Source organism: Vespula vulgaris, chromosome 9, assembly GCF_905475345.1.
Source record: "Vespula vulgaris chromosome 9, iyVesVulg1.1, whole genome shotgun sequence".
NCBI classification, from domain to species: domain Eukaryota; kingdom Metazoa; phylum Arthropoda; class Insecta; order Hymenoptera; family Vespidae; genus Vespula; species Vespula vulgaris.
This window is the reverse complement of record NC_066594.1, coordinates 7,609,872-7,635,000: the sequence shown is the minus strand read 5'-3', so window position 1 is coordinate 7,635,000 and position 25,129 is coordinate 7,609,872. Positions and strand designations below refer to the sequence as shown.

Below are 25,129 nucleotides of genomic sequence, written 5' to 3'. Positions count from 1 at the left end.
TCTCCTCTCCTTTCCTCTCCTCTTCTCTTGTCGTCCTCGTCGTTCTCGTCGTCCTCGTCGTCCTCGTCATCGTCGAGCTTGCTTTTGGTATGCGCATACAGGAGCAAATGGCAGTATGGCTCGTCTAGAATGTCGGCTAGTAGTTTAATCGCTTCATTGGACCCACCTACGAGTTAGAGAGAGAGAGAGAGAGAGAGGAGAGAGAAAGAGAGAGAGAGAGAGAGAGAGAGAGAAATACATACATATTACACGTTTAGGTATGCCATACAAATTTCTAAATATCTGTCAGTCGATCTACATCGAAATTTCACGAGATCATCTTATTCAATCGTCGATACATTATATCTGATAAATCTCTATTTTGAATCGGTGCTTTTAGCAACGTGAAAGATCTATGAGTATTCTAATGGTTATTTTTTTTTTAATCGGATCGTTTGGAAGAGAGATGTATGACGACGAAGAAAATGAAGAGGAAGAAGAAGAAGAAGAGTGGAGGATTAATTTTTCTGTATCTATCTGTGCGTTTTATTCGAATCACGTTGCTCGACGAGAATCCGATGATTTCGTTAAAGTTCGATGGAAAGATCGATGATATCTTCAAGTCAAAAAATTACATATATATATATACACACATATATTTCTTTTTTTCTAATTAACTCGCACGTATGATCCAGAAAGTAAACCGAGTATCCGGCTACTGGCACGATTTCCGTTTCATCTTCGTCTCAATAACGGGGTTTCGCATTCGGCAATAATAATAATAATCAATAATCTTATCTTATCACAGTAGTTATTTACACGCGATATTTCATTTCATATTTCGATTCGCTCGTATATTCGCTATTCTCGCTGATAATAATACGTAATTTGGTGATGGTTTGTGGAGGGTGTGAAGAGATGGGATGGAATGAAAATGGACAGAAAAAGAGAAAGAGAAAGACAGACAGAGAAAGATAGAGAAAGAGAAAGAAAGAGAGAGAGAGAGAGAGAGAGTGGAGAGTGAAAGAGTGGGGGATGTTGATGGTGATAGTGGTGGTGGTAGTGGTTGAAAAGTTTCGAAGGGAGAACGAACGAGCTTTCGTCTTGAATCGCATAGTCCGTAGCAAAACCATTCTTCTCTCTTTTCGCCCTTCTAACGAGATAAGTGAATCGAGAAAATCTAGTCAGCCTATCGGAAAAAGAGACTCACGTGTATTCGAAAACTCGCAAGTTGTCGCTCGAGTATAACGCTAGTGTGCTACTATATTTACATTTTTATCGATCGATCGATCATTCGTTCGTTCGTTCGTTCGTTCGTTCGTTTCATTCGATTCCAAACGTCAATTTATATTTGTGCGATCATCAAGTTAAACAATAAGGAAACATCGATCGTTTGCGAAGATGATCGATCGATCGATCGAACGATCGAGCTCGATGCTTTCGTTTATATCCGATAACGTTGATTGTTTTGTTAGATCGTTTATAGATCGTAAAATTAGCATTTGAATCGTATCTGCGTGTATGAATTTTGAATACGTGTTACATTCGATAATACCACGGGATATGTGTTATTTTTCCACGAGTTTTGATTTTTTATTGAGCGACGCCGCGAGGTTTTCTTTTCTTTTTTTTTACTTTTTCTTTTTTTTCTTCTTTTTCTTCTTTTTTTTCGTTTTTTTCTTTTTTTCTATTTTCATCGATCCGTGCCTCATTTTTTCCGCGATTCTATCTCTCTTTTAGAGAGGATTATAGTAGCAGCAGCAAAATACTAACGATAGCGATAGTAGTATCGGTAGTAGGGTTAGTAATTTTAGTAGTGATAGTAGTAGCAGCTGTAGCCATAGTCGTAGTCATAATAATAGATATAGTAGTATTAATTAATAATAGTAATAGTAGTAGTATAGTAGCAATAGTAATAGTAATAATAGGTATAGTAATAGTAGTAGTGGTAGTAGTAGTAGTAGTAATAGTAATAGTAGTAGTAGTAGTAGTAGTAGTAGTAGTAGTAGTAGTGTAGTAGTGTAGTAGTAGTAGTACTAATGGTAATAGTAGTAATAGTAGTAGTATTAGTAACAATAGTATTTAGTAACACTATTAATAATAATAATAGCAATTATATTAATAATAATAGTGTGATATAGCGATAGTACTAACAATGTTTTGTTTTTTTTTTTGGCATTTAAACGATAATAAATAATTTTACACTAACGGAACGATTATCATACATCAATTCTAAAACCTTATCACGTTTTACGTTATACGGACCATTAGCAGCGATAGTTCAATATTTCCTCGTTATTTTCTTTTTTTTTAAATTATTTTTCTTTCCATTTTTTTTTTTTTTTCTACACACAATACTTCAACCATGAATGATTCTTCTTAATATTTCTCTTATATTGTTATCATTATGATAGTAATAATAATAATAATAAAAATTATTATTATTATTGTTATTATTATTATTATTCGATACTCTTCAGTTCTTTAAAATGTACAGACACACACAATGGAAAATTTCTTCGCACGCTTCACCCTACATTTATATTTTTCTTTAACGCACGTTTATATGTATGTATATAACAACGCATTCCTTTTTTCGTTATTACCAACATTACTTTACGTTTGTCCATTATTTCTTCTTTTATTGTTGTTGAAATTGTTGTTGTTTGTTGTTTGTTGTTGTTGTAGTTGCTGTTGGTTGCTACGATATAAAATCTTCGATCGCGATAATAATAAAGATAATACATGCGCTTAATTATATATTATTATTATTTTATTATTATTATTATTATTATTATTATTAATATATATATATATATTATTATTATTTTTATTATATTATATACGACATACTCCTCCGCATAATTTCGCTGCCAAAGAGATGCCGTAGTTTTGTCGATCGATACGCCTGCGTGATCCGGCGACTCGAACTTGAAACGTTTCGCGGGACGCAAGGAGATTAGGATGCTAACGAGACATCTATTATGAGATTTAACGATCCATCTTCGATCGTCCTTCATTTTTCGATTTTTCGATAGGTACGTGCCGATCGCGCGTCGAACGAACGTGTGCCGTAATTAATTATATCACGATAGTTTTATCTACAATCGCTTGTTGTTGTATTCTTCTTGGCCGTCGTTAATTATTCGTACACTTATCGATATATATATATATATATATATATATATATATATATATATATACGCTGACTGTGAGAGAATATGGGAGTTTAATGCGTACAGCATCAGTTTCAGCTGATTTTTCTTTCAACGACGATAAGCCACGTTACATACGTTACGTTATGCTTCGTTGTTATCGGAAAAGAAAAAAAAAAGATCTTCCTCCAAATAATTTTTCTTCGTCATCTTCGCACCGTCGAATCGTTCGCACCGATACGTGTTTTTTCCCTCGTCGACGAAGAAAAAAAAAAAAGAAAAAAAGAAAAGGTGGAAAAGAAAAAAAAAGATAGAAAAAGGAAAAGGAAATAGAAAATTCTTATCCTTCGTCCGAAACGCGAGATAAAAATGATTGTCTAAGATCGCAAATCAAGCGATCACGAGTCCCATCGATCGACAGTGCATGAATTTAACGTTGACTTTTTCAACGAGATAAAAATGTGATAAGCCTCGCTCACTCGATCATCGAAATTCGATCATCTCGAAGACACGATACCATTTTCTTTCTTTCTGTTTTTCTTTCTTTCTTTTTTCTTTCTTTCTCTTCTTTGTCTTTCTTTTTTTTTTTATATATATATATTCTTTTTTTTCTTTTATTTTCTTCTTATTATCTTCCTCCTTATTAGTTCACAATTTATAATGAGACGCAGCAAAAAAGCTTCGCGTGTTGCTAGAATCGGAACGAGCGCGCGAAGATGATTCGGCCTGTTGCGTTCAGCCGCATGAGACGAGAAAGAGAGATGACTAGAATTTGTCTTTCTAAAACTTGATTACATATTTACTTGAGTCCCGCGCCACGCGAACGTCCATTATTTACATATTTACTTGAGTATTTTTATCGGAACACTTCAATGTTACTCGTTATTATGTTTTTGCGTCGTTTGAACGATGAAATCACTCTGTCCTTCCGTACAGCTTTTCTATCAAGCGAGAAGGGTTTTTCTTTCTTTCTTCAATACTTTTTTGCGAATTTATTCTCGTTCATTTTGATCATCTCAAATATGTCGTTGTCCCTTACAAATAAATATATCATAAGCGAATGCATATTACGAATAAAATCTCTCAATCGCTTCGATCACGGATTTCCTCTAATAACCAAGCAGTATTCATAGATCCGATTCATAACCTCCCAAAGGATCGACCATTCGTCCTAAAGTTCGACGCTTTAACGAGTTCAAGCAAATTCGTTTGCGTACCGCGATCATCGTTCTCCTCCTTTCTATGTGCTGTCCATTACTCCGAGCAACTTTACGAGCTAAACTTTGGTGGATTCGATCGCTCGAAACTATCTACGCGAATGCTTATAGATCTCGCTCTCGTTGCTAGTATTTTACGTTAGAATGCTTTGGATTATCGTACGCGTTCGATTGGACAATAAATTTATTCAATTTTACGCGATACCTTGTAATATGAAAATTTATGAAAAAAAAAGAAGAAAACGAAGTAGAAAAAAATAAAAAAGAAAAAGAATTTTACTTTCCCTCACCCCCCCCCCCCCCTCTTCGTGATATATATCTTTTGCCTTTCTTCTTTAAAAAACGAAAAAAAAATGTAAAAGAGAAGAAAAAACGAGCAGAAAAAGAAATTTACGAAGCAACGCGTTGAAATACGCAGGATTCTCTACTGCAACCGCTTCTATATCCCATATGTTTCGACGTATTTCCAAAGGTCTCTATCTCTTTTTCTCGTACCATCCATCAAGCTTTATGATCCGAATCATTCTACGACCTTTCGCACTTCCCGCATGGCTTTTTCGAAGTTCCTCTGTAAATCGAATTTTCACGTAGTACCCCGGGAAATCCAAACCGTGATTTCGTTTATTCACGAATCAGGAGACACGTCGATCTTTTCAAGTATACAATAATATACAGGGTATCTCTCATTGTAATCGTTCGACCAATCGACAAATACATCGATATTTCTTAATGTTATTCGAGAATATTTAAAATAGATGAAATAGTTTCAAGGCCATTGATCGTCGATAGATAATAAAGAGGGTAGAAAAAAACAAGTTCAAAGGAATCTTTGTTATTCTCAAGAATGTCGATGATATTTGTATAAGGATTGATTAAAAGAAGACACCTTGTATATAGATATACACACACATATATATATATAGAATCTTATGATCTCTTTCGTTTACTTTCTTCGTCTAATCATATTCTCGTCTAAACGCAACCACGAAAAGATCCTCTTACCGTTATCACTAAACGTTAACCCGCTCGTCTATTCGCGCTTATACGATCTAGTAACAAATTGCATGGGGCTCGTTTACCACGCCGCAAGGTGTTATAGAAGCCAAATAATAACCAGAACCGGTGGGTAATAAAAGGCAAAGCACGGAACGTAAACGTAAAGTGTTTTCACGAGGACGATGGGCGACTACCATGGCCTCGACTCGTTCGAGATAGTCTATTCGTTGAAAATAATAAGACGATGCAGAAGAAGGAGAAGAAGAAGAAAAAAAAGTAGTAGAAGAAGAACAAGACAATGACAATGACGATGACGATGATTGTGATGATGATGAAGAAAAAGAAAAAAAAAAAGAAAAAGTTTGAGAATCCTTTTACGTTCTTATCGTAACTGTCTCTCCTTCGATGTTCGAATGTGTGCAAATTTCTCTCTTTTTTTTTTTTACTTTCTTCTTTTCTTCCTTTTCTTCCTTCTTTCTTTTCTTTCCCTTCTTATATTCCTTTCTTCCCCTTTTCTCTGACCCTTCTCGCTCACGAAATCCTCGAGAACAACTCGAGTTATCTGTACGGAAAGCAGGGGTGATGCGACTTGGCAGTTTTGTCCACACACGTTCATATTTCCATATCTACTTACCAACCAAACAACCCCTCACTTTTTACGACCTCAACCCTCCTAGATAATTCACGATCGATATGATCGACACGTCGGCGTTCTTGAGAAGTATTAAAAAATTTGAAAAAGTTTACGCAGATCCTTTCGTGAAATCTTTTTGCGATAACAAACTCATTTCGTAATTTATATACGCGTGTTAGTTATAGTACATATATATCTATATATATATATAAGTAGAATTTCCTTATCTATTTTATCTCCGCTTTTAAAGAAACTTTCACGAATGATCTATACAATGAAAAGATTTCTCAAGAACATCGATCGTCGATGCATTTATTTATTTATGTATTTATTAATTTTTTTTTTCACTCACGTACGTTCATGCATTCGTTCGTTCGTTCGTTCATTCGTTCGTTCGTTCGTTCGTTCGTTCGTTCGTTCGCTCACTCGTTCGATCGATCGATCGATCCATCTCGAAAAAACGATATACATATATTGGTCACCCCTGACACGAGAGCTCCTCCATATTTGGCAGTTGTTCAAAGATATTAAACGTTTATCTACGAGCTCGGTCGCGCAGGCGCGCGCGCGCGCGCACCGGAGTATATATACATGTGTATTATGTGTGTGTGTGCGAGTGTATTTGTGTATTTATATGTGTATATGTATATATAGGGAAACATTAGAGAGCGAGAGCGCGCGCGCTAAGCGATTCGAATATAATAGTTTCCTTTTTAGCTATTTATACTATTTATTATTATTATCATTATTGACGCCGCCGTGAAAGGCCGGGTTTTTAACGACGTTCGTTCGTTCGAGGAATCGCGCGTATCGCGAATAGTCTGAATATATCATTCTTTTTACCAATCTCTTTTCCGAAAGAGAGAGAAAGAGAGAGAGAGAGAGAGAGAGAGAGAGAAAGAGAAAGAGATGAAGAAAGAAAGAACGAAAGAAAGAAATAAATAAAGAATGAGAGAAAGAGAGAGGAAGAGAAATCAAAGAAAAAAGCAATATCTTGAAATAAGATGAACATCGTCATCGAAAATTTCATCATCGACGTCATCATCGACGTGAATTCGCTTCCACGTTTATTATTATTATTATTATTATTATTATTATTATTATTATTATTATTATTATTATTATTATTATTATTATTATTATTATTATCGTTATCGTTATAGTTATTATTATTATTATTATTATTATTAGTATTATTATTTATTTTTTTGTTCTTTTTGATTCATTTTTTAGATTTTTTTTTTAATTTTCCTTTTTTTTTTTTACACGGAACGGAGAAAAATAATCGATAGGAAAGCAAGAAAGGAAAAAAGAAAAGTGTTGGTAATCGGGATAAACTGGGCTCTTTCTCTCTGTCTTTGTCTCTTTCTCTTGTCTCTCTTGTCTCTCGTTAATCGACGAAACGAAAGGTACGACGAACAGGGCGAGATCGACGGCGTTCGTGAAATGGACGATGTTCGGTAGTAGTCCAAAGGATTTTCGACGAATGTATTCCATCCTAATGACGAAGCTCCGTTGGCAAAGAGCTCTTTCAGGTTCAGGCTCGTTTTCTTCGATCGTTGTAACGTCCCTCCTTCGTCCTTTATCCCTATTTTTGTTTTTCTCTATCCTTTTCTCTTCTTTTCTTTCTTTCTGCATTATCTCTCTCTCTAATTTCTTCTTCTCTCTCTTTCTCTCTTTCTCTCTGTCTTGTCAGTAGTAGTAGTAGTAGTAGTAGTAGTAGTAGTAGTAGTAGTAATAGTAGTAGCAGTAGTAGTAGTAGTAGTAGTGTAGTAGTAGTAGCAGTAGTAGTAGTAATAGTAGTAGTTAGTAGTAGTAGTAGTAGTTGTTGTAGTGTAGTAGTAGTAGTAGTAGAGTGTCGGTCCCGCAAATCACGCGCGCGAACGTTGCTTCTGAGGAAGAGAGAAAGAAGAGGGGAAATGTGCGACACGAATTTTTATTTCTTTCTTCCTAATCAATATATCCTATCGTTTCGGATTCACTTTAGACGAGGAATACTATTTCGTTAAACGATAGTCGCATGTATATATATATACATACACAAACATATAAAAAACAAGGATCTTATTTATTGACTAAGAGCTTGAATTATTCTTTTTCTCTGTTTTTCTTTGTGTTCTACGATTTAAATCAAACACGAGATAGTAAAAGTTAGTCGAATGAAATAGGACGAAGATTCTTACCAAATTCGAGGAGGCGCTATTTCAGCGACGTTTTTGTGCATTATCTTCGGTGTCTCGACCGGGGCAGTCTATTAGTGGACGATTATGTGTGGCGCACTAGACAGTATTACGACCGTGGCCAGCACCGTGAATAACGTGAAGATGATCAGGCAGAGCCTTTATTTTGATAAACATTCGTATAAATTAATTATCCTTGTAATTTCTTAGTATTTGATGACATAGTAACGATGACAATAATAATAATAAGAACAATGATGATAATGACGATATAGAAACCCATACCTGTCGACCACCATGGCAGCAAATTTCCAATCGTTAATCACTTCGTCGTTTTCGTCGGCCTTTCTCATACGACTCGTGATAAACTGTAATTCTTTGAGAATCGTGTGAAGTTCTCTCTGCATACCACCTAGTGGTAAAGACGCCGACGTTTCTTCGACCGTCGCCGGCCGTCCGGATAATGGCGTGCCGTACGCCGACCTGCTATTAAAAATAAAAAAGAAAATTGTATCATTAAAACGAATCCAATTCGATAATAGGAAATTTCCGTCATTTTCTTTTTTTCGAAACTTCCAACGTTCCGTCGTAAATATCTACATGATCCTTTCTCTCTTTTTTTTTTTTTTTTCTATTGAATCGACGAATACATGGAAGAGGTTCGAAATATCTGAATGAAATAAACGAGCATGGTTTATTAGTGAAAACGGTAAAACGAATCATCAAGTCGGTATTATCCGAGTTAATATCCGTACGTCGATCTGCTATTAAAAAAAAAAATATATATATATGTATATCAAAACGAAAGTATTTCGAAATCTGGATATTTTCGTAATAATTTGTTGAAACTTTCAATGTCCTGTCGTAACTAAATTATTTTTTTTTATTATTAGTTCGATGGATGTATAAAGAGATTCGAAATATCTGAATCAAATAAGCGAACATTATATATTAGTGAAAACGATATAATACCTGGTATTATCCTGGCTAATATCAACGCTCGCGCGAACACTCATGGTACATTTATTTGGATAATGTAAACATCGAATGGAATAATACACGGAATTCGGGATACTCCGAATCAGATATTTCTCGTCTAAAATGATTTCACAACTACACGCAAGTAAATATGTAGTATCTAGTTAATGGTGTATAATAGTAGTTCTAATCTTTATTTGAAAATATCATTAACTTTCTCAATCCCGATCAAATGTAATTTGATTTGATAATAATTATTCTTAGCATGCAATAATCCATTTCGTTCTTCGCAAACGATAGATAAATTCAGCCCGGAGAAGATTGTTATTTGACAAGCGTATCGGATATTGAGTATTACATGACAAAGCACGACGTAATATTAAATATGAATACGAAGGTAGGACGAAAAGCTAAAAGAGATAAAGATGAAAGTAGTACATATGTGTGCGTGTATGTGTATATACGTGAGTGCGTTGTCTTTGCGTTTGAGTGACTTCGTGTCTCTGTGTGTGCAATAACGAATTTAAATAAAGCTCGAACTTTGTTCGGAATCGAGAGAAATTGATTCTAAGATCTATAGATGTATATAAACAAATATATATAAAAGTAAAATATTATATATAGTAAGAGATAGTTTTAAAGTCCGTACAACTGTTAATGGTGTCTACTGTACGTATAAGCTTATTTACAACTTATTTACAAAAGACAAAGGATCGATCGATACCTTATGTAACCGGAAGCTGGATTGGCAGCACTGTTTCCATGGCGAAAATCGTCGTCGATATCTAAGACGTTCGCTAGCAAGCTCTTACTGCTCCTCTCCTGCAACTCGAGTTCTTTCATCCGATTGCCCATAAGGAGACTCTTCTTCGTGATCTTCTTGCCAGGACGGCTCATGCATAGTATGAATGGCAGCCACTGTAGGAACACCTTTTTGATCTGCGATAAATCGAATCGTTCACAACGATTATCTACGTATCATCGATCATATTTGATTTGTCTTTTTTCTTTTTTTCTTTTCATTCCTTTTTTTCTTTTTTAATTTTTTTTCTATTTCTCTCGCAAGAAGGAACGTTCGACGAGAGGAGATGTAGTCTTGATACGGATATCATTAAAATTCGGATGAATGAACGTAATGAAAAGGGGAATTAACGAATAAAAAAATAAGAAAATTAAAGAGAAATTAAAAGAAGAAAGAGAGAGAGAACAAGAGTCGAAGAAAGATAAGAACGAAAAAGAAAAGTTCCCGTTGCTTTTTCTTCCATCTTGCCCTCGAAGAACGTTTCTTCTTGGTTTATGAAAGTTCCAGTAACTGAGCGGCCAAGAGGGAGGATCAACGCCTCGAAGGCACTTTAAACTTTCAGAAACTAAAGCACAGCCTTTTAATGGCGGTAATGGCCACTATACCGGTTGTGCCGCGCATAAGACGTTTTATAAAGCAAAGCGTCGATGAAATCGTTTGTTTATGCTTCTATACCACTCGAAGTACCGAGCAAAAGTTTTCACGCGAGAAGGAGAATGAAATGGTGGATAAAATTTACTCGAGTGTTTTGTATTGAAATATATGAATCGAGTACATATATGTTTTATTTATATATATACTATATATATATATTTAAGTAAAATATATATGTACTCGATCATATATATACATACATATATTCACACACATATATATATGTAGGTATATATGTATATATTATATATGTACCGAACAATAATAGAATGGAACACGATTTAACGTCCAACAACGGAAGCAATTAATTTGATAATCAATTCTTACCCAAGTAGGCATGACGTATCTGTCGGGCGTTCTGTGATGATAATTTAGCACCATAACGGTCAAGACGACGCTGCTCGCCACCATGAACATGATGCAATTGAAGTACGACCCTGAATCGAGGAATTTCCGAAAATCCCCCGGAGAAAAGACAAGAGAACAAGCGATTAGTCACGGAAATGGTTGGATTATCCTTCTATAAACGGTGAATCTCCATGGTTCAATGATCGAAAAATCGTCGAATCATCATCTCTTTTTTTATTTTATTTTTTTTCTCCTTTTCCTTCCTCCTCTTTCTCCTCCTCCATCTCCACCTTCTCCTCTTCTTCCTTCTCCTTCTCCTCCTCCTCCTCCTCCTCCTTCTCCTCCTCCTTGTCCTCGTCACACGACGAGATTCGACGATCTTTCGTTCGTTCTTATTACGCACGACGCGATATTCGGGCTTTCTCTCGTTATTCTTTTTGGAAAAATTTTCCTCGAAGAAAATTTTTCTATTTTATTCGACATATTTATGTACGAGTAGCGCAAGGGAAACTTTCTTTGTACCCGAAGCGAAGCACAAATTGGTAGACTCAACGAGAACAAGATTTCGTTTGAGATTGGGAATAGTTTACGATTCTGATCTTCTTTATTTTCTTCTTTTTTCTTTTTTGTTTTTGTTTTTCATGCAGGTAAGAGGAAGGAGGAAGAAGTTAGAAAAAGAAAAAAGAGAGAGAGAGAGAGAGAGAGAGAAATAAAGAGGGTCAGTCGAGTCCACGAATTTGTCTAACGCGTTGCTCGAATAGGAAAGACAGAGATAAATATATATATATATCTATGTCTATATATGTATGTATATAGATATAGATATAGATATAGATACAGATATAGATATATAGATATATAGAAAAAAAGACAGACAGACAGACAGACAGACAGAGAGAGAGAGAGAGAGAGAGAGAGAGAGAGAAAGAGAGAGAGAATGAGTGAGAGAGATAGACAGAGAGAAAGATAGAAAAAAGAGAAAGACAGAGAGACAGAGAGAGAGAGAGAGAGAGAGAGAGAGAGAGAGAGAGAAATAGATAAATGAAGTACCGCTCTTTAACAATTAATAACGTTTCCTGAAATTCTCCTCCAAATTAAAGAATCACACACCTCATGTTCATTCATCTACGCAGACACTCGTTTATATCATGTATCTTATGTATATGTTTCTGTGTGTATGAGTGTGTGCTCGCTTATTATGTATATATATATATATATATATATATATATATATATATATATATATAATATGTGTGTGTGTATGCGTGTAACACGTACACGAACACACATAAACACAGAGCGCACGCTTCGAAAAGTCTGATCTCGCATTACGAAAAATGAGTCCTCGCGAAAAGTAGGAAACCCATAGAAGGTGCGAAACAAAGAGAGAACAGTATTATAAGAGAGAAAGAGAGAGAGAGAGAGAGAGAGAGAGAGAGAGAAATAGAGATAAAGAGAAAGAAAGATGTATATAAATAGATAATTATATAATCGAAGAGCGAAAGGAGGAGAAATGACAGTAAATGTCGAGCGTGTTTAGCGTCGATTTAGAGCCAAATAAAGTGACGATAGCGGTGCTGCGAGAGCAGAATAGATTTGCGCTAATCGAACGATTGATATTAAAATAGAGAGAAGTATAGAGGAGGAAAGATAAAGAGAGAGAGAGAGAGAGAGAGAGAGAAAGAGAGAGAAAGCTTCGTACTTACTTGTGCGTTACAGCGAGTGCGTGTCAAATAAATGGCGTTAACACAGAGAGACGAATAATTAACAACAATAAAAGATAGTAGACAGCGACGAGCGAATTATTATACTTCACTGTTTTCTTCTTTTCTTTTCTTTTTTGCTCTTCTAAATCACATGCAAGATCGTCAAGGAAATAGGTGCGACGATAAGCTACTCAAGAACGAAAAAACGGTACGAGATTTGGTAAAATGTCTGCCGGGGGTTGATAACTTTTATGCACTCGATTTCTTTCATCCCCAACCCCCGACCTCCACCTCCACACCCCTTATCCTCTTTTTCTTTTGTTCCTTTTAAACGGTTAATGGACCAAAACGTATAGAAGAGGACACATACTTAACAATGAAAAAAAAGAAAAAAAGAAACAAAGTGGTGCGTCCTGGAGTTAGACGAAATAAAATCGGGTAAAAGGGATTTGGGTGGTCCGTACCGGTTTTACGCTCGGCAAGGGTCTCTGAGGCTCGTTCATAAATTTCATCGGACTTAATCACGACACACAAGCTATCGCTAGGATCTTAATGCGACATGCACTTAACGTCGCGACGCTTCTTCCCTCGGTAAATTCGTTCAGCGTTAGAAGCACGATTACCATGCCTGTAGGTTTCACACATATATAGGTATATGTATACTGCATGCTCATAGATAAAGTCAGTAAGCTTACGGTAAGTATCGTTCGTGCCATGCAAAAGATTATATATATATATATTTTATATGTATATATATATATATATATATATGTATAGGTATGTATATATGTATGTATAGTACAGACTATACAAACGTTTAGCGTGCAAGAAGATTTTTCTCGTCGCGAATGGTTGTATCGATGTCGCGATATTACGTGTTTCGCGTGTGGCGACTAAATTCCGCGGTATCCACGATTTTAATTTCCCGCACGATCGACGCGCAACTTTTCCACCCTACGACGATAGACGGAGCTTCCATTAAGCTGCCTAATATGGAAACGCATTAAGACGTTCGTTGTATTCGCGATTCGATGTGACGACAAATAGAAAGAAGTCAAAAGTTGTATACTTAGGTATGCGTGTATATATATACATTGTTTTTTGGAAAATATTTTTTGGAGAATAATTTTCCCCCAATATTTTCCAGAATATGAATCGTATCTTAATTTATATATTCTTTTGATATCGTCAAGTGATATTTTGTTAGAATAAAATCCTGTTGTTAAATCGTTCAGAGATCGAAAAAGAATGAAAAGATCGTTGATTTCCATGAAACGTCATATGCATCTACTATGTATGTAGGTATCTACCTATGCATGTATATTAATGCGGATTCGACATTCGAGGAATAGAACGTTGTTCTCGATATTTCTATTTATCTCGAATAATATATGCATACATTGTATGAATACGTAACTAGGCGTATGCATCGATTATCCATTCGTTCTCCTACCGGTTGAAAGATCTCTTTTTCCTCACCCCTTCCTTCCCACTCTCTCAACCTTCCCACCCTCTATCCTTTTCACAGTCCTTTTCGCTAAAGCACTCCCTTTGTGTTTTCTTCTCGTTCGAGATAAATTTTACAAAGTTGCGTCTCTCACGGCTTATACGGTTAATCGTCCTTACGAACGAACAAAAGCTACGTCCGTTCGTTAATTGCGTCTACGTCAATTCAAAATGTTCGTCAGCATTTAAGGGTATACTAAACCTGTCGCGAGAAAGAGACTTTTTCGTATGCCGACGAGATCATTACGATTCTCGTCCCGTCTCGAGAATTTTGTAATTAGTATTTATAACTGAGATATAATTAGAGATGAAAATAGTTAAGTCCCTTTGAAAATACCTCCGTTGATTTTCGTAGAAAAACGGAATCGAGTCGAGACCGTAACCACAGGATCGAGAAACGACGCAATTTTTCTCGCGATTTCGTTCGTGATATTTTATATTTATTTTATCAGATATTTTTCAAGTTTTCAAGAAAATATGTTGGCTTAAGTATGCAATTTACATGTACGTATACCCACGCATGTATGCACGCACGCGCACATACGACGAATACACGCACACTCACACACACAGATGCACGAACGAAACAATTTCAGTACGTCGACTTCGTGTCCCTTGATTTTTCCTTCGTTACATTCCCTTAAGGTAAACTTCACCGATCATTGTGTTCGCATTTCGTAATTTTTTCCATATTTTCCGCGTGATAAGAAAACATATATGTGTGTGTGTGTGTGTGTGTATCATTATACAGTCTCTCTTTCTATAACGATTTTGCGTTCTTCGATATTATCTCGTTATATTCCCTTCAACTTCAACGTAACGTTTCGAAAACCACGATGTCTCGTTAAGATAAATAGTTTTACATGTATGTATGTATGTACAAGAGTAGAAACGATCCAACGAAAAAGTCGATCCAGTATATTTACTTTCATTGTTCCATTACGTTGAATCTTTTTATTGCAACTAGATACTACTATACGTACGTAGTCGTCAAAAATAATATCTAGTACGGTTCGAGCCGTCTTTAAATCGATAAAATTCTACGACTTTGAAGGCCGTTAGATCGTTCGTTCTTTATCGGATGCATTCGCGAAACTTACAAATTTTCTTTTAATTATATAAATATGTATATATATATTTCTTTTCTTTTTTTAATTCGAGAACGTTCCTTTTTTCCTTCCTCTTTTTTTTTTCTTTCTTTTTTCTTCTCTTTTTTTTTTCATTCTCCGCACTCTGGCGTTAGGGGCGCGCGGAATTACGTGGAAAGTGATTATGCCGTAGAAATTAGGAGCGAGGGGAGGGGGTGGGATGGGATGGGGGAAGGGATGGTAATTACGTTGAAGCGCCGACAATAATTACTCATCTTGTGACGAACGGACTATGCATCCTTAACGAGCAATTAGGGTGCGCGTGCCTATCGAGAATTATTACCGAAGAACGTCGTTGGTTTATGTGTATGTGTATGTGTTTACGTACTACACGTTCAACGTTCAGCCTTCCAGATATTTCCATGTATATACAATATATACTCAACACCTTTTACTCGTCGTTTTATAGTTCGATCGATTTATACGTGTTGTGTATAACCAATTAATTAAGACAAGTAATGGAGTAATTATCGAGGTATCTTAAAATCCTTTCTTTCTGATCAATTCGCGATATAACGCGATGAAACAAAAATGAAATAAATAAATAAAAAAGAAGAAAAAAAAAAGGTAGAAGAGAAAAGAAAAGAGAGAAGAAAGATCGGTAGAATGCGTCGTGTAACGAATCGAAAGCTCACGATTTGTAAGCACGAGCTACGATACGACCTACTCGTACATACGTCGATTACATTCTCGCGATGTGCAACTCCGGATATACCTACACGCGAAATCGCTTTCGTTCGATTTGCGTTCGACAGCTGTGCTTTCGTCCTTTTTCCTTTCTATTTTTCCCATAGAAATGGGATACAAAGAGAGAGAGAGAGAGAGAGAGAGAGAGAGAGAGAGAGAGAGAGAGAGAAAGAGAAAGAGAGGATGAGATTTCAGTTCGAAATACGACCATACCTTGACGAATGATACTCGCGTAACGATCACGTACGATTCGGCAGAGTACCCACGTACACTGATATATATGGTTTTCGAATGGTTGAGGGAACAAGAGAGATAGAGAGTGTGTGTGTGTATGTGTGTGAGAGAGAGAGAGAGATCTATCGAGGATTTTGGTCGATCTCGTATTCTGCGATGACAAAATTGTTGCACGAGGAAAAAGAAAAATTTCGATCGAAGTCGGTCCCGGAAAACGAGGAATGTAATAACGTAGCTCACACGCTACCAGATGAGTTTCAAATGGCCGTTTAATTACGAATTATAATCATCGAATGAGACGTCATTAAATTTCTTTCTCTCTCTCTCTCTCTTTTCCTCTCTCTCTTCTATTTTTTTTATTTTCAACGAACGACAAAGGTAAAGTGACTAAATTAAACAAAAAATCGACATCGCGATTATCAATTTGACAACGATATTTCTCTATCCACCTGTCTTTCTCTTTTTTAAAAGTTCCTATGAAATTTTCTGGTATAATACGTAAATTAATCGATTTATTAATTTTCTTTTTTTTTCTTTTTTATACTCTTTTCAATCGTCAAATTTCCAGTTAACTCCAATTCCCGTCGAATTCGATCTACCAGCGATTACATTACCTTTCTTATTAAAACGATTAATCGAGAATTTCTATTTTGTAATATGACGTGTAAATTAATTGGTTTATATTTTCTATTGTTTTGAATATATACTTTCTATTACGTACGTACATACATATAAAATATTCTCGTCTCGAGTTTGCTGACCGTATCTTTCTATTTTCTACTTAAATTAGCTACCGTCTCTACTACTTGTCTGACAAGTAAAAATCCTTGACAATTACGCGAATTATTTTCTTCGTGCTTCTTGGCCGCGTCTGTCCGACAACGAAAGATATTTTTTTACTTTAGAAAAGCGAAAATTCTGACGCGACGACGTTAACTCGTTAAAATGAACTATCATCGTTCGTCGAAGGAAGCATTTTATTAAAATGATCGAGAAAGAGAGACGAAGAGAGAGAAAAGATAAAGCTTTCTTTTCGGCTTCGATTTTTGTTTCATTTCTTTTCTTAAGAAACGAAATTTATTCTTCTCTCATTCTCTATTTTTGTATCTATCTATCTTTCTTGCTTTCCGTAGGACATTCGTTCGAACCGGAGGAAGCCTTCGTTTAATTCGCAATGTCTCTCTCTGATTACCACGAAATAACCGTGATACATTAGATCGTCACGTACGAAAGAATATTTTCTCTCGATTTCCCACCACGACCATTCCCTACTCTCTTTTACTCGTTTTCTCTAACTACCACTGAGATTCATCGAGCTCCCTCGTCTTCTTTAATTTCTCCTTTGCTTCATTTTTCGTGCGAAAACGCGCGAGTACCTATTTACGCTTAGCAAACCCTCGCGTCTTCCTACGTTTTTAATTACCCTTTAACTTAAGCACACAGAATGTCGTGAGTAGAATCAACGTTTTCTTTTTCTTTTCTTTTCTTTCCTTTTTTCCTTTTTTGTTTTTTAAATTTATCATTACAATTTTTGTCTTTCGCGTCGGAATGTTTCTCTTCTCTTGAACTTTAAATAATATTCATAATTATATACTTTCAATAACATTCATAACGTTCACAATATACGTATTCGAATAGCATTCGATTTGTTACAGAACGCAAACCCGAATGAAAATTTTGATCACAATTAATTGAATATTATCATTGAAATGTTATTATTACATGAAACAATAACAATAACGTTTGCATAGGACGAACGTGTTTCATTCGTTTTAATTCGAAATTCGTTGCGATTGAATCGAACGGCCGATAGATAATTTCCATGAGACTTAAGCGTCGGTACATTTTCAACGCGACTTTGAACAAATCCATAGGACGAATTACGCTTCGGTCGTATTGAGCGATCCCGAATAACTAATGGGAATTACGGGATAGATCTTTCTTTTTCGTCACTGCCATGGAACAAATAAACGATCGCATTTCAGGCGACGAGTGAATTCGCTTTTGATATTGTGGAAAACAGAGAGACAGAGAGAGAGAGAGAGAGAGAGAGAGAGAGAGAGAGAGAGAGAGAGAGAAACAGAAAAATAGAGAAATAAAGAGAGAGAGAGAGAGAGAGAGGAGTAGATACTCGTTGTAGGCAGAAGGCGAGCATAAAATCGAGAGAAAGATTTTCACCACGGTTCGTTCGTTACGTCGAAACCTGCGACCGGGAGTTTTCTTCGTTTTACATTTATTTGTTTTCTCCTCTTTATTTTCTTTCTTCTCTCGAAAAAAGAGAGCAACGCGAGAGCAACGAAGCGAGTAAGTAAGATAGAGAGATAGACAGAGAGAGAGAGAGAGAGAGAGAGAGAGAGAGAGAGAGAGAGAGAAGTAAGAAATACATAGGATGCCGACTTTGGCTAAGCATAAAACATAGAACAAAGTGGCAAACGTTCTTACGCTTGACGTTCGTCAAAATTGCACGAAAGTCTATAGGTGGAGTAACTGCGAAAAAGAAAGAGATAGAGAAAGAGAAAGAAGTATATAAACATATATATATGTATATGTTTATATACTTCTTGAATAGTAATCTCCATTGAAGTCTGAGAAAAGAAGGTAGATAGATATAGTAAAAGAAAAGTAGTAAGAGAAAGAGAAAGAAAGACAGAGAGAGAGAGAGAGAGAGAGAGAGAGAAAGAGAGAGAGAGAGATGCCAACGAGTCAGACGATGTGGTCTACAGTCGACTCTCGAATACTTTAGGAAGGTTCGCTCGTTTTCAAGAGTTTTACGCGTTTCTTCGTGTACGTCTATGTAGAATCTACGTAAAGATAGGTGGATAGGTGTACATTTATTCGGCTCGGCTCTGCTCGGCTCTAGTACATGCCGAGGAAAGACTTAAATAAGTAAGTAAATCATTCAAAGAATTCTAGACTGGCCTTTGCGGTTCTCTTACACCGTTGCTGCTGGTGGCCACGGATTGCAAAAGGAATAAAAAGAAAAGAAAAGAAAAAAACGAACAAAACGAAACTGAGAAAGGAAGGTACATTTGAGAGCCTCGATAGATTGTATTATTTATATATTTCGTAGTACATTTTTTCGTACTATAAGAAAGAAAAAAAAAATAAGGGGTAGTGAGGAAAAGAGAGAGAGAGAAAGAGAGAGATAAAGCTTGGAAAAAGGAAAATGAATACACACGTACATATGTATGTGTGCGTGTAAAGGAAAATATATATATATATAAAAAAACAAAAAATACTAAGATGAAAGTTTTCGTGTAACTCCAAGTATCTCAAGTATCTCTCGTAAGAACTTTAAAATGTACGGAATAACGAATATAAAGTTCGGTTAAGATGTGAAAATATATTAGATAGGTAGACGATAGATAGGACGAAGATAAACTCGGCTTTCGTTTCTAGGTACTTATTATCTGCCTTTCGAAGTTCTTCGCGGAAATACGAGAGAAAGTATTATTCTTATTATCGTATTTCGCTCGCGATTATTACTCGAGCGAAAGGACCGACCGAGCTCGTCCCTTTTTATCTGGAGTAAGAGAGGAAAAAAAGGAAGTAGAGAAAGAAAAAAAAGGATAGAACAAAAAAAAGAAAGAAAGAAAGAAAGAAAGAAAGAAAAAGAAGAAGGAACTTTCGAATTTACGATTTAGGGAAGACAAGAACGTTATCACGGGTCACATTTCACGCGAGTTTATTGCACACGAAGGAGAGGAGAATGCTCGTTCGTTTCTCTCTTTTGGGAATATTTCGTGGCGAAAGTTGAAACGCTACATGAAACCATTCCCTTTTTACATGTTATTTCAGATTTGATTTTTACGCACGTTATTAGATAAATAGACAGATAGACAGATAGATAGATAGATAGATAGATAGATAGATAATTAGTTAGTTAGATAAATACCTGTTTTACTTGGTAATACTTGGTGATAATGATAAAAAATATATAGAGATAGAAATAATTATTATAAGATTTTCTTCGTCCTATTCGTTTCTGTAATAATTTAATAAGTCGAACGAAACATTCTAATGCATTAATTCCATTGAACGTCGTCGTTTCACCGTCAAAAGCGAGAACATTATGGCATGGCATGACAATTTCGAGGCCATAATGCGTGAAACTCCGCGAATGGAGTCGCGCGGCCGCGTGTATAATTGAAACGTTCGTTGGCATAGTCTCGTTCGTCTGACGCGACGGCATCGACCCGCGTTACGTGTTCTGCCGTTTCCATCAAAACCGGCAAATTGATTCGAAAGCCTGTACCGCGATTAGATCGACGTTCCTCCCAGTCCCGTGATTCGTCTCGCGTTAAAGTTAAATGAACGAGTTATTTCTCGTTAATTCCCTAGGCGAATTATCTAGCCGAGAAAAGTGCTTTAAATCGAGATTATTTCAATTGATTTTGGGATTTTCGATCGGATCAACATTCCCCCTTCCCCCTCCCCCACCCCCGTCAAAAAAAAGCTTTTCTTATATTATCGATTAGATTAAAATAGTTTCTACTAAACGTCTACAATCAGCACGTTCAGCGGTGCCACTTTAAGTGGATAAGAAGCCATGAGAGTTAGACTAGTTTAGAATAATCGGTTTGGAGTGTTAGGAAAAGAGAGAGAAAGAAGAAGAAATAGAAGAGGAAGAGAGAAAGAGAGATAGATAAAGATGGAGTAAGAAGGAATTGTATGTGATTCGTGTTGGCAGCGACAGGGAATGGTGGACGATGGAATTGGAATATCAGCGGTGATAGAAAGCGATTGGACGCTTCGTTATGCATCTGTGTATATTTTGTACCAGAAGAATTTGTGGTGCTTCCACATGCACGATAGAGTAACTACGTATCCTGTTACGACGGTAACTTTCAATCAGCGTAGCAGCCGAAATAGATAGATAGATAGATAGATAGAAGAGTGATAGATAGTTAGGACGATAGGATGAGAGAGAGAGAGAGAGAGAGAGAGAGAGAGAGAGAGATAGAGAGAGAGACAGAAATAGAGTGAGAGCTAGAGCAAGAGCAAGAGAGAAAGAGAGAGGTAGAGATAATTGTTCTACGTAGCACAGTGTACGATGCGCCAACCAACTTTTTACTTCGTCGAATCAACGATAAGTGAAAAAAGAGAAGAAGAAGAAGAAGGATATCGATCTTTCGATAATTAGGCTTCGAAAAAAAAAAGAGGCGGATAGTGATTTACGACACATCGATCGAGAGAGCGAGAAGGTATAGAGACAGATAGAGAGATAGAAGAAAGCAATAGTGAGAGAGAGAGAGAGAGAGAGAGAGAGAAAGAGAGAGAGAGAGAGAGAGAGAGAGAGAGAGCAGAAGAATGTCCGCAGAATCGTGCAATGCCGATCTCTTGAGGTTAATGCATGTGTATCGGTGCGATGCTTTCGAAAAATCGTTATACGAAATATTCGAGAAGATTGCGATTTCGTGAAAACTGAAGAGAGATAGATATAGATAGAGATAGATATAATACTGCGATAGATTAGCTTGTGAAATGAACGATAGTGCGATATAGCGGTGCTAGATTCCATCGGCGGGTGTGTGCCATCTTCCTTTGCGTATCTTATTTGAAGTTTTCTCTGTTTTTTCTGGTTTTTTATTTTCTATATATATATATATATTTTTTTTATTTTTTTTATTTTTTTTTATTTTCTTCGTTACTTCTCTTTCTTTTTCTTTTAATCTTCTTTTTCTTTTCGTAGCTCGTAGAAACGATCGCATTCGTGGAGTTTGACGTTGAAGCAATCGCGTTCGGATTGCAAAGACGCGTTCGTATTTCAAATGTAATTGAGAGACTCTCACGTGACTCGCAAACGTAAGTTTTCTCGGGAAAAATAATCATCGTGAAGAATTCAATCGATATCGTACAAGCTCGTACTTAAAACCTCCACTAGAAGCGTTCGTTTCGATTCATCCTTGAATCCACGACCTTGTCTTAATGACGAATCGATCAAACGATCAGAGCTAAGAGTGACACTTCGTACTCGGGCAAACTCGCGAGATACGATTACTCAAATCGAACTTCCTTTCCTTCTTTCCCTTTTTTTCCCTTTTTTCTTCTTTTCTTTTTTTTTCCTTTTTTTCTTGCGACTGCAGAGCGACAGAAGGCAAAAGCTAGCAGAGGGACCAATAGCCAATGGCGTGTCGGGATTACGAGTCCTTTAATTTTATTATCGGCGTGGCATCGCTCGCCAATTCGAAAGGATCTGCTTCAACGAGCCTGAAAGCATCCTAATGTCCTTTCCCTTTCCTCGATATTCGAAGGATTCACCTTGGTCGTTCCCGATAACGCTCATTGGAGTGGTCCTTGGATAGACTAATACAAGTGATGGTCTAGTGGTAGATAGAGATAGAAAGAGAAACAGAGATAGAGAGAGAGAGAGAGAGAGAGAGAGAGAGAGAGAGAGAGAGAGAGAGATATTCTTTAAAGCACAGATGGATAGAGAGTAAGAGATTGAAAGAGAGAGAGAGAGAGAGAGAGAGAGAGAAAGAGAGGCAAATAGAGAGATGGTTGGTCTGTGCTGGAAAGAGAGATAGATAGACAGGCAGATAGAAAGAAAGAGAGAGAGACAGATCGTTTCCTTGATTCAGTGCAGCGTACGCTTTTACTTACACAGGAGAGACACCCCATGTAAATACTTTCTCACTACGGGTACGTTAATCGAAATCCAGATTCCGCTTTCTCTTTGTTCCGATTCAGTCAGAGGGCAGAGAAAGCATTGTGAATCGTGAGCCGAGCATGACGCTGGCATTCGCATACATTCTCACATACTGCCGCTTAGTAGCCACGATGGGGGTGGTAAAGACTAACTTCAAAGCGAAGCATTGTGCGATCTCGTTAATGCTCCTTCTCTATCATTGCATGCGGCTACGTTTGTTGTCTCTGTACTATATATATATATTTTATATATATATATATATCGTAAGAATCGATCGATTTCAAAGTATTTAATATTAATTCGTTTGTCGGTGCGTTAAAGTGGAAAGAGAGAGAGAGAAAGAGAGAGAGAGAGAGAGAGAGAGAGAGAGAGAGAGAGAAAATTTAAAAGTCTCAAAGGAAATAAATGACTTTTCATTTTCAACGCGAGATTACGAGACATTTACGTTTTCATCCGAGAACGGTGATTAACTTAGCTTTGATTACGTTGCTTTGTAATAAGAAATAACAGAGTTCGGGACTTCCCGTTAATTACTTTAGTTTTAAGACCGTGCAAAGAGGAATCATTTCAGAAAGCTTCATTAAGCTCGACGATCATAGAATAAGCTACAAACAATGCTCGGCCTCGGTAATAGTGATATTCTGTCTGAGGAACATCGAGCTAAGATGAAATTCGATGCGGATTAAAAATCACTCGGAAGAAGTTACTAGCGTATTTGTTTCTCTTTTTTCTTTTCCTTTTTTTGTTTTTTATTTATTTATTTATTTATTTTTATTTCGTTGTTTTCTTTCGTTTTCCTCTTTTTCTTTTTTTCTTTTTTTACTTTCCTTTTCTCTTCCTTCCTTCCACCGAATAGACGTAGCGCTTTGTAATTAATATCCACCTTTGGATTTTTTCCCTCATTTTTTTATTATATTTAATGAAAAAATAATAAAGGAGAACCACCTCATCCTGACAACTTGTCCGTCGCACATTAAAAGAATATTATGAAAATTCGCAGCGCGTTTTAATAATTCATTAAATGGTACACAACGAATTTCCGTAAGTCATACTTCACGGTATTACTTTTTTGTTTTAGCTAATAAATCCATCCTCTCTCTCTCTCTCTCTCTCTCTCTCTCTCCTTCGTCGGCGGAACGAATTCATTTTTTACTTTACCCCTTTCCTTCCCTTTTCTTTTTCTTTTTTAATCTACAGTTCGCCTCGTATTTCCGTTCGTTTATATCTCCTCTATCTCTCGCGTTACTATACTCTACGCTTTATTAAATCGTTCTTAAACAATGCTTAATGACATCACTTTCGACGTTCGTATCTTCGAATCAAGTGGGATATATGAAATATATGATATATATATATATATCGGAGGGATACGAATAACTGCTAGGATAACGTTTCGATAGGAATAATAACGCATAAGTTAGCGACGCGTATCAAACGTGAAATAAAATATCGTCAACGGGGTAAATAAAAGAAATGCTCGTGAAACAAGTTTGTTGAGTGGGCCAACCGGCGTGGAAAGTTCACTTCGATTCGGTTCACTGGTGATACGATAAAAAATAGAAGCTTTAGGGAATTCGCGATCAAGCGACAAAAGGCAATTGGTCTTTCTCGTTGTTGACTCGCAATGTGGCGCCGAATAAGCTCTCTTTCTCTCTCTCTTTCTCTTTTCAACGTACGTTTGCTTTTTACCCTTTCTGTCCTACCCCTTTTAGTTTCTCTACTGTCGCGAATTACAACGTAGGTATACCGTGAATTGATAAAAAGTCGTTTCTCGTTTTCCAAATGGATTTTCGTCCGTGAAATTGGTCCAGGAGACAGAAGTCTAACCGATGATACTGCAAAACGTTTTTCGTTTGATCTAAATCGTCGAATTAAAGGAAAGAAAAAAAAAAAGAAAAAGAGATAAAGAGAAAAAGAAAGAAGAAAAGGGGTCGCTTTCGATTCGTAATTTTTTTCTCGTAAAAAACAATTCCGAATTTGTTCCTATCCTCCCACCGATCTCTCCTATCCCCACCCACCCATACTCGTACGGTATTTCTCTGAAATCTCACACGATACGTAGGAATTTCTCTCATCGATATTTACTGCGCTCGGTTAGCTGGCAAAGTTTAAAATTCTGCAGGCGAATAAATTTAAGAGCGGCATCGCAAAGGAGGAGGAGGAGGAGGAGGAGAAGTGGGAGGAGGAGGTGCAAGAGGAGGAGGTGGGTCCTCACGTGCGAATATTCAGCAAAGCGGTTTATACTTCGCCGTACCT

The 25,129-nt window shown here is 36.6% G+C and overlaps 1 protein-coding gene across 11 annotated transcripts in view; it reads right to left on the bottom strand.

The window, feature by feature from the left end:
- The window catches only part of LOC127066243 (acetylcholine receptor subunit alpha-type acr-16), a 262,034-nt gene that overhangs the window by 7,223 nt on the left and 229,682 nt on the right, over positions 1–25,129 (bottom strand). For all 11 annotated transcript variants that reach the window (XM_050999730.1, XM_050999731.1, XM_050999735.1 and 8 more), the window contains 5 exons: positions 10,923–11,032; positions 9,864–10,078; positions 8,447–8,647; positions 8,165–8,320; positions 1–7,873 (listed from right to left, as the gene is read on the bottom strand). The exon at positions 1–7,873 is cut by the window's left edge and continues 7,223 nt beyond it. In XM_050999730.1, coding sequence (XP_050855687.1) covers positions 8,236–8,320; positions 8,447–8,647; positions 9,864–10,078; positions 10,923–11,032 — 611 coding nt within the window. In that variant the 3' untranslated portion in view covers positions 1–7,873; positions 8,165–8,235. The remainder of the gene's footprint in view (positions 7,874–8,164; positions 8,321–8,446; positions 8,648–9,863; positions 10,079–10,922; positions 11,033–25,129) is intronic.